The sequence below is a fragment of the Puma concolor genome, chromosome C2 (assembly GCF_028749965.1).
Source record: "Puma concolor isolate L17-30 chromosome C2, mPumCon1.1.hap2, whole genome shotgun sequence".
Lineage (NCBI taxonomy): Eukaryota > Metazoa > Chordata > Mammalia > Carnivora > Felidae > Puma > Puma concolor.
This window is the reverse complement of record NC_141675.1, coordinates 30,203,756-30,217,283: the sequence shown is the minus strand read 5'-3', so window position 1 is coordinate 30,217,283 and position 13,528 is coordinate 30,203,756. Positions and strand designations below refer to the sequence as shown.

Here is a 13,528-nt window from a genome sequence, read left to right as displayed (position 1 = left end):
GGGGAACTTCATGCTGACAGGGCTAGGAATGGTGGGAATGATGGCAATGGCGAGCAGCCCTGAGTGAGTCCGTGGGGTAAAGCACTGATGCAACCATATCATTTCACCCTCCGGACCTAGCCATAAAGTAAGTGTTCCCAAGTAACAGGTGAGGAGGCAGGCTGGACTGCTGGGGCTCCATGCCGCAGAGGTCCCGTGGTGGAAGGCCAAGGTCCTAGCCCGGGCTCACTGTCTCTTCCCCTAGGTGTTCGTGCTCTGCCATGGCCTCCTGCAGCTCTGTCAGCTCCTGTACAGCGCCTACTTCAAGAGCAGCCTCACCACCATCGAGAAGCGCTTTGGGCTCTCCAGTTCCTCCTCAGGGCTCATTTCCAGCTTGAATGAGGTAAGCAGGAGGTTCCAGTCCCTCGGACCCCACTCGTGTGCCACCCTGATCACAGGGTCTACTTGAGGGCTCTGAGAGGGGCAGGGGAGCTGGGGATGCACACATGGGACCTAGAGACTGCTAGATGCCACAGGCATGGAGGCAGCTACCTTTTCCGAGGCTTCGCTGAACCAGGCACGGAGCTAAGAGCATCTGGCAGCACCTAAACTTGGGGCCTAGTCACAGCAGCCCTGCGAGCAGGTCTATTTCTTTTTTTTTTTTTTTTTTATTAAATTTTTTTTTTAATGTTGATTTATTCTTGAGAGAGTGAGAGAGAGAGACGGAGCATGAGCGGGGGAGGGACAGAGAGAGAGAGAGAGACACAGAATCCAAAGCAGGCTCCAGGCTCCGACCTGTCAGCACAGAGCCCGATGCGGGGCTCAAACTCACAGGCTGTGAGATCATGACCTGAACCGAAGTCGGATGCTTAACCAACTGAGCCACCCAGGCGCCCTGAGCAGGTTTATGTCTTAGACCTAACAATCCTGTGTGTGTGTGTGACTGTGTATTCCTGTGTGTACATCTGTATCTCAGTATTTGTGTGTGTCTGCGTGTGTCACTACATATATGTATCTGTGATCTGTGCCTCTATGTGAGACTATGTGTGTGTGTTATTTGTGTATCTGTGTCTATGAAGATCTGTGCCAGTGTGTATCTGTCTGTGTATTTGTGTATGTCGTTGTGTGTATGGGAGGTAGATGGGTGAGCATAGGAAGGTAGGAGAGGAAACTCAGCCAAAGAGCTTTCTACACTCTTGTTGTTTCTGATGCAGGCATTTGGAAACAGACTGAGTAGTAAAGTAGGCCTCTTAGCAGCAGAGCAGGAGAGCAGAGGGCAGCCAAATCAGGGGAGGCCTTTATGGTCAAGCTCGAGGCTTCCAGCTTTTGTGGTAGGTGGTAAGGAACTGGCATGGCTACTTGAACAGAGCCAGGCAGGATGAACAGTCTCATGAATGGGAACCCCCTGGAAGAGGTGACTGGGAGACCCTAGAGGTGGGGGACAGTGCATCCAGAAGTCAGCTGGCTGGGAGCTGGTGCCACCAAGCCAGGCTGGAGAGGCTGGGGGAGAAGAGGACCCCAGCGACAGTGCGAATGAAGAAAACTCAGGATTTGGCAGCTGCTGGAGTGCAGGGTTGAAGTCCCACAGACTACAGGGAGGCTGCCGCCAGAAGCCTGAGAGGTGCTAGAGGAGAGCGGGCCTGGCGGAGGGGAAGGTGAGGCCATCTTGACTGTGGAGTGTGTGGCCAGCCTCCAGGTGCATGAGGCTTCGGGCCGCTGCCTGGTCCCAGAGCCTTCCAGGCTGGTGGGTGAGTGAAGGGGAGGGGAGGGCTGGGTGCAAAAGGCCAGCGACAGGACGAGGAGCTTGGCTGACGGGAGAAGACATGGGCATCTTGCCCTGTGAGGCAGCTGCTTCTTCTGCTCACTGCTACAGGCCATGCCTGGGCAAAGTCAGAGGGAGCCCTCGGGGCCCCACCCTTAATGCCTGCCACCAGTTTGCCCTGGGGACACCCGTGTTTGGGGACACTGATGGGCAGGGAGGTGTCACAAAAGGGCTCAGTAACAACTTTCAGGGGTCTAACGGGATGTCAACGAGCTGTTCAGGGGCTGCCGAGGGGCTGAGGTGTGGATGGCAGGGCCCTCCTCACCTCAGCTAGAACCTCCTCATTCATGTGTATGAAATGATGTTATATTTTACTATGGAAAAATGGCTTTTTCAAAGGGACTCCACTGCTGAAGAGAAGTTTGGGGACTAAGGTCTTAAGCCAGCATCAGCCATAAGTGCTGTGGAGGCCCCACTTCTCTCCAAGAAATGAGCCCAGGCCCTGGCAGTGCTAGAGGGGCCAAATCCAGATGGACAGGGCTCGGGCACCCCAGGCCTTCCTCCCCATTGTGGGGTGCTTTGCTACGCCTCCTCACCCAGACCTTTTAAAGTCAGCCTCAGGTAGCTTAGCCTTTCTAGTCTGACAGTTACAATCATTTCTTGAAAAAATGATAGAGAAATAAAAGGATGGGGAGATAAAAATCTAAGAAGCATAAATGAAAGCTTTGCTTCTGGGTATGGGTTTCAGAATCTTCTAGAACCATGTCTAGCCAGGGGCCAGAGCAACCCCGTAGATCAGGCTAGGCTGCCTCCCCACACACCTTCACACCCCCTTTCTGTATATATTATAAACCATCTTACTCTTGGCCACAAAGCAGGAATCTTCTGAGCAATTGTGTCTTCTTGAAAAAGCCTATCATTCATTTATTCAACAAATATTTAATGAGCACTAACTATGTGTCAAACACTGTTCTAGGTATGGAGAGGCAGAAATGAACAGACAGATAAAAACCTCTGCTCATATATCATTCTAATGATAAATGTGACATTTGTTTACAGAAATAAATAAAATTTGGTAAATCAGATTACAGTAAGTGCTATGAAGAAAGATAAAGTCATGGAGGGAAGTGGTGGTTTTATTTTAAATAACTTTTTATATAAATTCTATTTAAATTATGAAAATATTTAAATAGAATTTAAATTATAAAATGTATTTAGCGGCACTTGGGTGGCTTAGTTGGTTGAGCGTCTGACTCTTGATTTTGGCTCACATCATGATCTCAGGGTTGTGGGACTAAGCCCTGCATCAGGCTCTGCACTGAGCATGAAGTCTGCTTAGGATTCTTTCTCTCTCCATCTGTCCCTTCCCTACTTGTGTGCATGCACGTACACACGCTCTCTGTAAAATAAATTTAAAATAGATGTATTTAAATATAACTTATAAAAATATTTAAATACAATTTAAATTATAAAATATATTTAAAATAACTTAAATTATAAGTTATACTTAATTATCATAAATATAAGTTATATTTAATTCATTTTTTATTGAGATATAATTGACATTTAACATAATATTAGTTTCAGGTATACAGCCTAACAATTCGACCTTTGCGTATATTGCAAAATGATCTCCGCAATAAGTCTAGTTAACATCCAGCACCTCACACAGTTACAGCTTGTTTTTCTTCTGATGAGAACAGTTAAGATCCACGGTCTTAGCCACTTTCAAATAAACAATACGGTGTTATTAACTAGAGTCGCCATGGTGGGCATTACATCCCAGTACTTACTTATTTTATAACTAGAAGTTTGTACCTTTTGAGCACCTTCACCCCTTTCACCCAGCGCCACTCCCTTATTTTTCAGAGAAGACCTTAATGAGACATTTCCATCTGAGCAGAGGTCTAAAGTAGGTTAGATGACAAGGGACCCCTGTGGACACATAAGAGAAGGGGCAACAAGTACAAAGGCCCGACGAGGGCATGTGTTAGAACAGCTAGAGGCAGAGCAGCTGGGGCGAGGGAGGAAGGGGGATGGAGGAGAGCACATCAGAGCCTTAACACAGAGGGAGGCAGGCCCCATAGGGCTCTGGAGGCTCTGGGACAGACTTTGTCTTTTACTGTTATGAGTTTGAGCAGAGGAAGCATGGTCTGACACGTCAACGGGATCACTCTGTCTGCCAGGTGGAAAACAGGCTGCAGGAAGGCAAGAGTGGCCCCCCTGGGGCCCAGTTAGGAGGCTGCTGCAATAGTTCAGGCAGGATGTGGCAGTGGCTTAGACCAGGAGGTAGTGAGGGAGGTGGAGAGAAGCACTCAGCTTTCAGGTGGCTATTGAAGGTCCAGCCAGGGGGACGTGCTGATGGTTGCACATGGGTGTGAAAGAGCAGTCAGGGATGATGCTCAGGTGTCTTGCTTGGGGCATTGGCGGGATGCAGGTGCCATTGACTGAGATGAGGAGGACTGTGGAGGGGGAATGGGGGAAGATGAGACATGAGGTTTGGGTGTGCTAAGCCTATGAGAATTAGAAGCACACACAGAACATGTAAAGCCGTGGGACCGGGTAAGGTCACCAAGACAAGAGCAGAGTCGAGAGTTCAGGGGAGCAAGGAGGAACCAGCTAAGGAAATGGAGAGGGAGCCCCCAGGAGAAGAAAACTAGAAGGTGGGTGTCCTGGAAACTCAGTGAAAGAAGTGTTTCAGGGAGAAAGAAATGGTCATTGGAATCACATGGTGCTGAGAGGTCACGTAAGAAGAAAACTGAGAATTGGCCAGTTGGTGGTTTGGCAAGAGCCATGTAGCAAGACTCTGACCCCTATTTCCTGAGACAGGGGTGCATGCTTCTCCAGCCAGAAGGCTGTGGTTGAGGATAGGGCAGGGCTGTGAGTGCTGGCATTTAAGGCTCCTCCAGTCCGGGTGAGCTTACATTCTGGGGCAGAGGGCATCTCTTTGGATAGAGTTGTAGTCAGAAGATCTGCTAGCACCCCTTTTATCATTTGAGACACTGCTCCCCAGGCTGAGCCTTCAGTTCCCTTCCCTGGCTCAGGGTGGGGCTCAGAGACCACACCTTCCAGGGAGCACCAAGAATGTGGAGTTACTGATGTTTGCAGCCTGGAAGGAACTCAGGGGGTGGTTTGGTCCTCCTCCCTCACTAGCAGGAGTGGAAGTAGGCCCAAGGAGGGCCAGGGGCAGGTCAGTAGCAGACGTGCTGGGACAGGAACCCACTGCTCCAAGAGACAGGAGACCAGTCTACCTAAGACTGGGTGCTTTAAATTCAGTAGTCCCTGCTCAAGCCACCTCCTAACCCCATAACATGGGCAAGTTATCTGATATTCTGAGCCCCACTTTTGTCACAAAAAGAGAGTTGTTCCAGGATGAAGTGACATAGCACACGTTGCTTGGTGACTTTCTCACTACCGAGCCAGAGTCTTTAGGGCATTTAGAGAACATGTGCTTTGATAGGAGCCAGCCAGAACTGGAGGCTCCCTTGGACTTTGCCCCCAAAAGATTTGGTTCTAAGATGGTTGAAATTTAGGCTGTGAGCTTTACATGGTCTCTAGATACTTCCCTTGGTCTGGTCCAAAGGCTGAGGCTGGTAAGGGTTTCTGCCAATAGGGGAGAGCTGAAAGAGTGCATGCTGGACCCTCTGTGAGGGTCTCTGGGCAAGGCTGACCCTGGGCGGCCTCTCACCTCTCTGCTTTTCCTGGACCAGGTACAGTCAGGTCTTCCCTGTGGGTGGGTAGGGACAGAGTCTCAGGTCTCACTCAGCCCCTCTGCTCTCTCTGCAGATCAGCAATGCCATCCTCATCATCTTCGTCAGCTACTTTGGCAGCCGGGTGCACCGTCCACGGCTGATTGGCATTGGGGGTCTCCTCCTAGCTTCGGGTGCCTTTGTCCTCACTCTCCCACACTTCCTCTCAGAGCCCTACCAGTACACCTTGACCAGTGTTGGTAAGTGGCCTCCAAGAGGATAAGCAAGGAGTGGGCATCTCACCAAAGTTGGTTGGGATGCCACTGGGGCAGTGGATACCATTCTGGGCCATGCTGTCCCCTCCCACCAGAAAGCATCCTTGGATTTCATTGTTTTGTTTCTCCCCAAAGCACATCTGAAAGTGAGAACATATGGAATCATGAAGAACTTTGGAGCAGCCCTGGCTTGCTGAGGTCAGAGCGTGAAGCTGGTGGCTCACCTCCCCCTGTGATTCTCTGTAATTCCCTGTGCTTTGTGCCAGGAATGACCCAGCGCACACAAGTGGGGATGCTTGTGAGCAGTGCCTGTGATGGGCTTGTGGAAGGTCAAAGCATTGACCATGATGAGATCTGTGGATTTTCTGCATGTTTGATCATGTGTTTAATACTTCCCAACATTTTACATTCATCCATCACTCTTGAGGTCACAACACGCTTACACTGTGATCTCATTGGAGTCCCCTTGACACCTGTGAAGGGGAGAGAAGAGGTCTAAGATCAGAAGTTGGCACTCAAAGCTGTCCAGTAACTTTCCCAAGGGTACCAGTGAGTTAGGGAGAGACAGACCTGGGTCTCCTGATTCTTGGACAAGTGGCCTTTCTGAGACAGGGAGTCCCTGGTTCTTAGCGATGTGCCCTGTAGTATAAGGAGAGATGTAGGAGAATTTTACACAAGTAATGAACGAGGAATTAAATAACACCCGATTGCCCAGTAAGAGTTCCCTTTTCTTAAAAAGTTATTTTATTTTTGGGGAGCCTGGGTGGCTCAGTCAGTTAAGCATCCGACCTCGGCTCAGGTCATGATCTCACAGTTCGTGGGTTTGAGCCCCGCGTCGGGCTCTGTGCTGACAGCTCAGAGCCTGGAGCCTGCTTCAGATTCTGTGTCTCCCTCTCTCTCTGTCCCTCCCCTGCTCACACTCTATCTCTCTCTCTCAAAAATAAACATAAAAAAATTAAAGTGTACAATCCAGCAGTTCTGGCATGTTATTTTAAAATTGTGATAAAGTATATATATAAAACATAAAATACGCCATCGTAACTGATAGAAGTGTACAATTCAGTGGCATTCATTACATTCACGGTATTGTGCAACTATCACCACTATTTCCAAAACTTTTTCGTCAACCCTAAGCATACACTCCGTACTGATTAAGCAGTAACTCCGAATTCTTCTCTCCCTGCAGCCCCTGGTTACCTCTAATCTGCTTTCTGTCTCTATGAATTGGCCCAATCTAGATATTTCATATCAGTGGAATCATACAATATGTGTCCTTTTGTACGTGGCTTATTTCAATTTGCATCATGTTTTCAAAATTTATCCACGTTGAACTTGTATCAAGAACTTCATTTGTTTGTGGCTGAATAGTATGCCCTTGTATGGATGCAACACATTTTATGTATCCACTCACCTGTTGATGGACACTTGGGTTGCCAGATACCCCTTTTCAAAAAAGAAAGAAGACATTAACACCCTCTTGACTCCTCACTTCTTCCCCAGAGGTGGCCACTCTCCTGTAGTTGGTGTGCTTAAGCCCGTTGTTTATTTGTATACTTTTCTTCCTTCTACTGTTATGTCCTATTTCTTTAGTCTTATTTTTTTTTCTTCTACTCGTTTGGAAGGTATACATTATTAGTTATCCTTATGTTGAAACATTAAAAAAATTATTAGCGAGTAAAATTGCCTTTGTGTTAGGGGTGACACGCAGTTCTATAAATGTGAATACATTTATAGATTGTGTAACCACCACAGTCAAAATACAGAGCAGTCCCATCACTCCAACACCCCCATCATGCTATTCCTTTATGGTCATGCTCTCCCCAACCACTGCAACCATTAGCCCAGTTCCATCACTATAATTTGTGGCTTTTGAGAATATCACAGAAATGGAAATATATAGCATATAACATCTTGAAACTAGATTTGTTTCTGCACCATAGACATTTGAAATTCACTTACATTGTTGCACGTATCAGCAGTTCATTCCTTTTTTATGGCTTAATAGTATTCCATTGTATGGCTCTACCACAGTTTATCCATTTACCTGTTGAAAGACATTTGAATTGTTTCCAGTTTGCACCAATACAAATAGAGCTGCTGTAAATATTTACATATAGTTTTTTTTGGTAAATATAAGTTTATGATGTTGAACATCTTTTCATGTGCTTATTTGTCAGGCATGTATTCTTTTGGGGGAGGTGTCTGTTCAAGACTTCTGCCCATTTTGTAATTGAATTATTTGTTTTCTTATGGTTGAATTTGAGAGTTCTTTATACATTCTGAATACAGATTCTTTACTGGACATCAGATTTGCAAATATTTTCTCCCAGTCCTCAGCTTTTCCTTTATATTCTTTTAACAGTGTCATTTGCAAAGCAAAAGGTTTTCATTTTGATGAAATACAATTTATCATTCTTTCTCTTTAATGGATCTTGCTTTTGGTGCACATTTAAGAACTCTTTGCCTAATCCCACATCAGGAAGATTTTCTCGTGTGTGTGTGTGTGTGTGTGTGTGTGTGTGTGTGTGTGTGTGTTCCGTGTTTCCTTAAATTGTATAGCTTTATATTTAGATCTATGATCCACTTGAGTTAGTTTTTTATAAGATTCCTTTCCTTCTTTTTGCATATGGATATTAAATCGTTTTAGTATCATTTGTCAAAAAAGACTGTCTTTTCTCCACTAAATATTTTTTGCACCATTATCCAAAATCAATGGGAGGGCCTGGGTGGCTCAGTTGGTTAAGCACCCTACTCTTGATCTCAGCTCAAATCTTGATCTTGGGTTGTGAGTTCAAGCCCCGTTTGGGCTCTGGGCTGGGCATGAAGGCTACATTAAAAAAAAATCAATTGGTCCTATTTGTGTGGGTCTTTTTCTAGACTTTCTATTCTTTTCCATTAGTTTTTGTGTCTGTTCTCTCCCACTGTCACACTGTCGTGATTATTGTAGTTTTATAGTTTTTTTGTATTGGTTAACATTTTATTCATTTATTATTTAAATTTTAATTAGTTAATATACAGTGCAATATTGGTTTCAGAAGTAGAATTAAGTGATTCATCACCTACATACAACCCCCAGTGCTCATCACAAGTGCCCTCCTTAATGCCCATCACCCATCTAGCCCATCTCCCACCCACCTCCTTCCATCAACCCTCAGTTTGTTCTCTATCATTAAGAGTCTCTTGTGGTCTGTTTCCCTTTCTTTCTTTTTCCTCTCCTTCCCATATGTTCATCTGCTTTGTCTCTTAAATTCCACATATGAGTGAAATCATATGATGTTGATCTTTCCCTGACTGACTTATTTTGCTTAGCATAATACATTCTAGTTCCATCCAATTCATTGCAAATGGAATACACACACACACACACACACACACACACACACACACACACACACCACATCTTCTCTATTCATTCATCACTTGATGGACATTTCAGCTTTCTCCATACTTTGGCTATTGTTGATAATGCTGCTATAAACATTGGGTGCATGTACCCCTTTGAATCTTTATTTTTGTATCTTTGAGTAAATACCTAGTAGTGCAATTGCTGGATCATAGGGTAGTTCTATTTTTAGTTGGTTTCTTTTTTTTTTTAATTTTTAAAAATGTTTATTTATTTTGAGAGAGAGAGAGAGCATACATGTGAACAGCAGAGGGGGAGAGGGAGAGAAAGAATCCCAAGCAGGCTCTGCGCTGCCAGCACAGAGCCTGATATAGGGCTAGAACTCATGAACTGTGAGATCATGACCTGAGCTGAAATCAAGAGTCAGACCCTTAACCACTTGAGCCAGTTAGGTGCCCTTATTTTTAGTTTATTGAGAAACCTCCATACTGTTCTCTAGAGTGGCTACACCAGTTTGCATTCCCACCAGTAGTGTAAGAGGCATCCCCTTTCTCTACATCCTCACCCCTACCTGTTGCTTCTTGTGCTATTAATTTTAGCCATTCTGAGAGGTGTGAAGTAGTATCACGGTTTTGATTTGTATTTCCCTGCTGATGAGTGATATTGAGCATATTTTCATGTGTTTCTTAGCCATCTGGATGTCTTCTTTGGAAAAGTGTCTATTCAGGTCTTCTGCCCATTTCTTTACTGGGTTGTTTTTTGTTTTTTGTTTTGTTTGTTTTCTTTTTTTTTTTTTTTTTTGGTTTTTTTTGGATGTTGAGTTTGATAAGTTCTTTATAGATTTTGGATACTAACCTTTTATCAGATATGTCATTTGCAAATATCTTCTTCCATTCTGTCAGTTACCTTTGAGTTTTGTTGATTGTTTCCTTCACTGTGCAGAGGATTTTTATCTTGATGAAGTCCCAGTAGTTCATGTTTTCTTTTGTTTTCCTTGCCTCTGGTGACATGTCTAGTAAGAAGTTGCTGTGGCCGAGGTCAAAGAGATTGCTGCCTGAGTTCTCCTTTGGATTTTGATATAGCATTACTCTTACATGCTGGAAACATAGCAAGCTTTTAAAACACACAAACAACAGAAACTTAGCCAAAATAACAAGATGGGGAATTCTTCCCAAAACATAGAAGACACCAGAGAAACCCTTGCTGCAGAGATCAAAGACCTAAAAACTAGTCAGGCTGAAATATAGAATGCTATAACTGAGATGCAATACAGACTGAATACAATGACAATGAGGATTGAAGAAGCAGAGGAGAGAATAGATGATATAGAAGATAAAATTATGCAAAATCATGAAGCTGAAAAAAAGAGGACAAGAAAATTATTAGATCATGAGGAGAGACTTAGAGAACTTAGTGATTCTATGAAACAAAACACTATCCGTATCATAGGAGTCCCAGAAGAAGAAGAGTGGGGAAAGGGGGCAGAAGGTTTATTTGAACAAGTTATAGCTGAGAACTTCCCTAATCTGGGAAAGGAAACAGGCATTCAAGTCTAAGAGGCACAGAGAACTCTCCTCAAAATCAACAAAAACAGGTTAACACCATGACATATCATAGTGAAACCTGCAAAATACAAAGATAAAGAGAGAATTTTGAAAACAGCGGGGGCCAAAATGTCCTTAACCTACAAGGGGAGACACATAAGATTAGCAGATCTGTCCACTGAAATTTGGAAGGCCAGAAAGGAGGGGCAGGAAATATTTAATGTGCTGAATGGGAAAAATATGCAGCCAAGAATTCTTTATGCAACAAGGCTGTTCATACAGAATAAAAGAAGAGACAAAGAGTTTCCCAGACAAACAGAAACTAAAGGAGTTTGTGACCACTAAACCAGCACTGCAAGAAAGTTTAGTGGGGATTCTCTGAGTGGAGGGGGCGGGGGGGGGGCAGGGAAGACAACCAAAGCAACAATGATTACAAAGGATCAGAGAACATCACCAGAAACACCAAATCTACAGGTAACACAATGGCACTAAATTCATATCTTTTAATAATCACTCTCAATGTAAATGGACTAAATACTCCAATCAAAAGACATAAGGTTATCAGAACATATAAAAAACCAAGATCTATCAACATGCTGCCTACAAGAGACTCATTTTAGACCTAAAGCCACCTGCAGATTGAAAGTGAGGGGATGAAGAACCATCTATCATGCTCATGGACGTCAAAGAAAGCTGAAGTAGCCATACTTAGACAAACTAGACTTTAAAACAAAGACTGTAACAAGAGATGAAGAAGAGCATTATATCATAATTAAGAGGCAGTTTTATAGTTTTGAGACTTAAAATTGGGTACTGTGATTCCTCCAATTTTATTTTTCTTGAAATTATTTTATCAATTCTTATTTCTTCCCACATAAATTTTATAATCAGTTTGTGTATATCTAAAAAAAATCCTTCTGGAATTTTTATTCAAATTGCATTAAATTCATAGATCAATTTGGGGATAATGGACATGTTTACTCAGTTGGCAAGTCCATGAACACAGTATGCCTCACCCTTACCCTCACATTTTCACACTGACCTATGATTTAACAAACTCTAAAGATGACAAATGTCTCTATTTTCCAACAGAACAAAGTAAGGTTGCTGGGATGTTTTACTACTTGGTCTCCTCTTCCATCTTCCATGTTTTTGTTGACCAGTACTTTAGTTCTGCCTGTCTTTAACCTCCCCCCAGTGCTCATTATTATTATAATTGTTGTTACTTATAAAGTCAGCACTTATGCACATTTACCCACACGTTTACCAGTTTCTTTGCTCACAATTGCTTCTTGCATTTCACCTACCCCCTGTTGATTTAATTTCCTTTTTCCTGAAATATATTCTTTAGCATTACTTTCAGGTGGACCCATGGATGAGAAAATATCTAAGTCTATGTCAGAAAATGACAATTTTACCCTTGTTCTTACATTGTAGTTTAGTTAGTTTAGTTTAGCTGCAAGCAGGATTTTAAATTCACAGTTATTTCTTCTCAGTGCTTTGAAGGTACTTCAAAGCCTCTGTCTTCGGGCTTCTCTCACTGGGGCTTCTCCATCAGTCAAATTGTCATCCCTTTGTAGGAATTCCATTTTTTCTCTCTAGTTGTCTTTAATATTTTCTCTTTTTTTTTGTGGTATTGCATGTGTACCATACAGTGTCTAAACATAAGTTAATTTTTCATGTCTATTTTGAAGTTCAATGTGCTGTTTATTTTGAAGATTAAAGTTTTTCTTTGATTCTGAAAATTTTTCAGTCAAGAATGTTCCTGATATTGCATATTGCACGGCCCTATTTCTCCGTTCTTTCCTATAAAGATCCATAAATATATATATTTTTATTCCCGTTCTCCTTGTCTCTCATCTTTCATAGTTTCAAGTACCTTATTCATCTAAGCTGCTTCCTTTGTGATTTCCTCAGATATGTCTTCCTGTTCACTTAGTCTCCCTCCAGCTCTCTTCATCTGATGTCCAACTCCTAGTATACATTGTATATCTTAATAGCTCTATATATTTTGCTAACTTCTAAAAGTTATTATGATAGTTTTTCAAATCTATCTGCTCGATCTTCATGGTTTTTGATATTTACTTATGATTTATATTTTTATTTAGGTCTCTTGAGTTATTTTAAACGTTTTAATTTTATAGTCTTTTTCAGTCCATTAGCTGAAGTTTTGGGAATGCTAATCCTCCCATTTTTGTGTTTGCTTGTTCTTGTTTACAGTGGCTTATTTCCTGTGTGTTCTGTCATGTTTGGCTGTGGGGTCATTTGCACTGGGATTTTTTTCTTCTGCAGAAATTTGTGTGTTCTTGGTTGGGAAATAGCCTTACAAAGTGGTTTTGCATTTGTATTCACTTGGCACACCAGGAACAACCCTGCTTTGGTGCTAATTTTATGATAATTTATTGGCTTGGGATAAACTTGCACTTCTTTTCAGGGATGTAAGAAGGGACAGTGGTTTTGTGATGAACAGCAGTGAGAGGCCAATCCACAAATGCTCATCCTTGGCCCGCTGTATTGGAATTGAGGATGTCTGAGGATAAATGAGCCATCAGAAAATAGGCCAAGGGACAACTGATTTTTGTTTGCTTAAATACCAGGCTTTTTTTGTTGTTGTTATATGTGGAGGTCAGATTCGAGAGGTGAATCACTTAGAATGATAGAAGGGATTCCTTTATAGGTTGTGAGACCTATGGTAGAGAGAGACAGGTGGCTGGATTGGAAAAAGAATGGAACAGGAATAATAGCATCTAGTGATGAGATGTCTGTTGGGTTCTGATCATGGGAATATTTTAGATTTCTACATAAATCACCAGTGAACTAATCTTTTATCATGAACACATTGTGGCCTTGTGTCTATTTGGACTGTGTAGGGAGTGAATCCTTCAAGTAGGTCCAGGAGGAAGACAGAACCAAATCTAGGGGTTCTACCATGCTCT

The 13,528-nt window shown here is 43.0% G+C and overlaps 1 protein-coding gene across 1 annotated transcript in view; it reads left to right on the top strand.

Moving 5' to 3' along the window:
* SLCO2A1 (solute carrier organic anion transporter family member 2A1) overlaps positions 1-13,528 on the top strand; it is an 82,829-nt gene that overhangs the window by 36,976 nt on the left and 32,325 nt on the right. The window contains exons 2-3 of the mRNA XM_086674324.1: positions 245-382; positions 5,528-5,690. Coding sequence (XP_086530450.1) covers positions 245-382; positions 5,528-5,690 — 301 coding nt within the window. The remainder of the gene's footprint in view (positions 1-244; positions 383-5,527; positions 5,691-13,528) is intronic.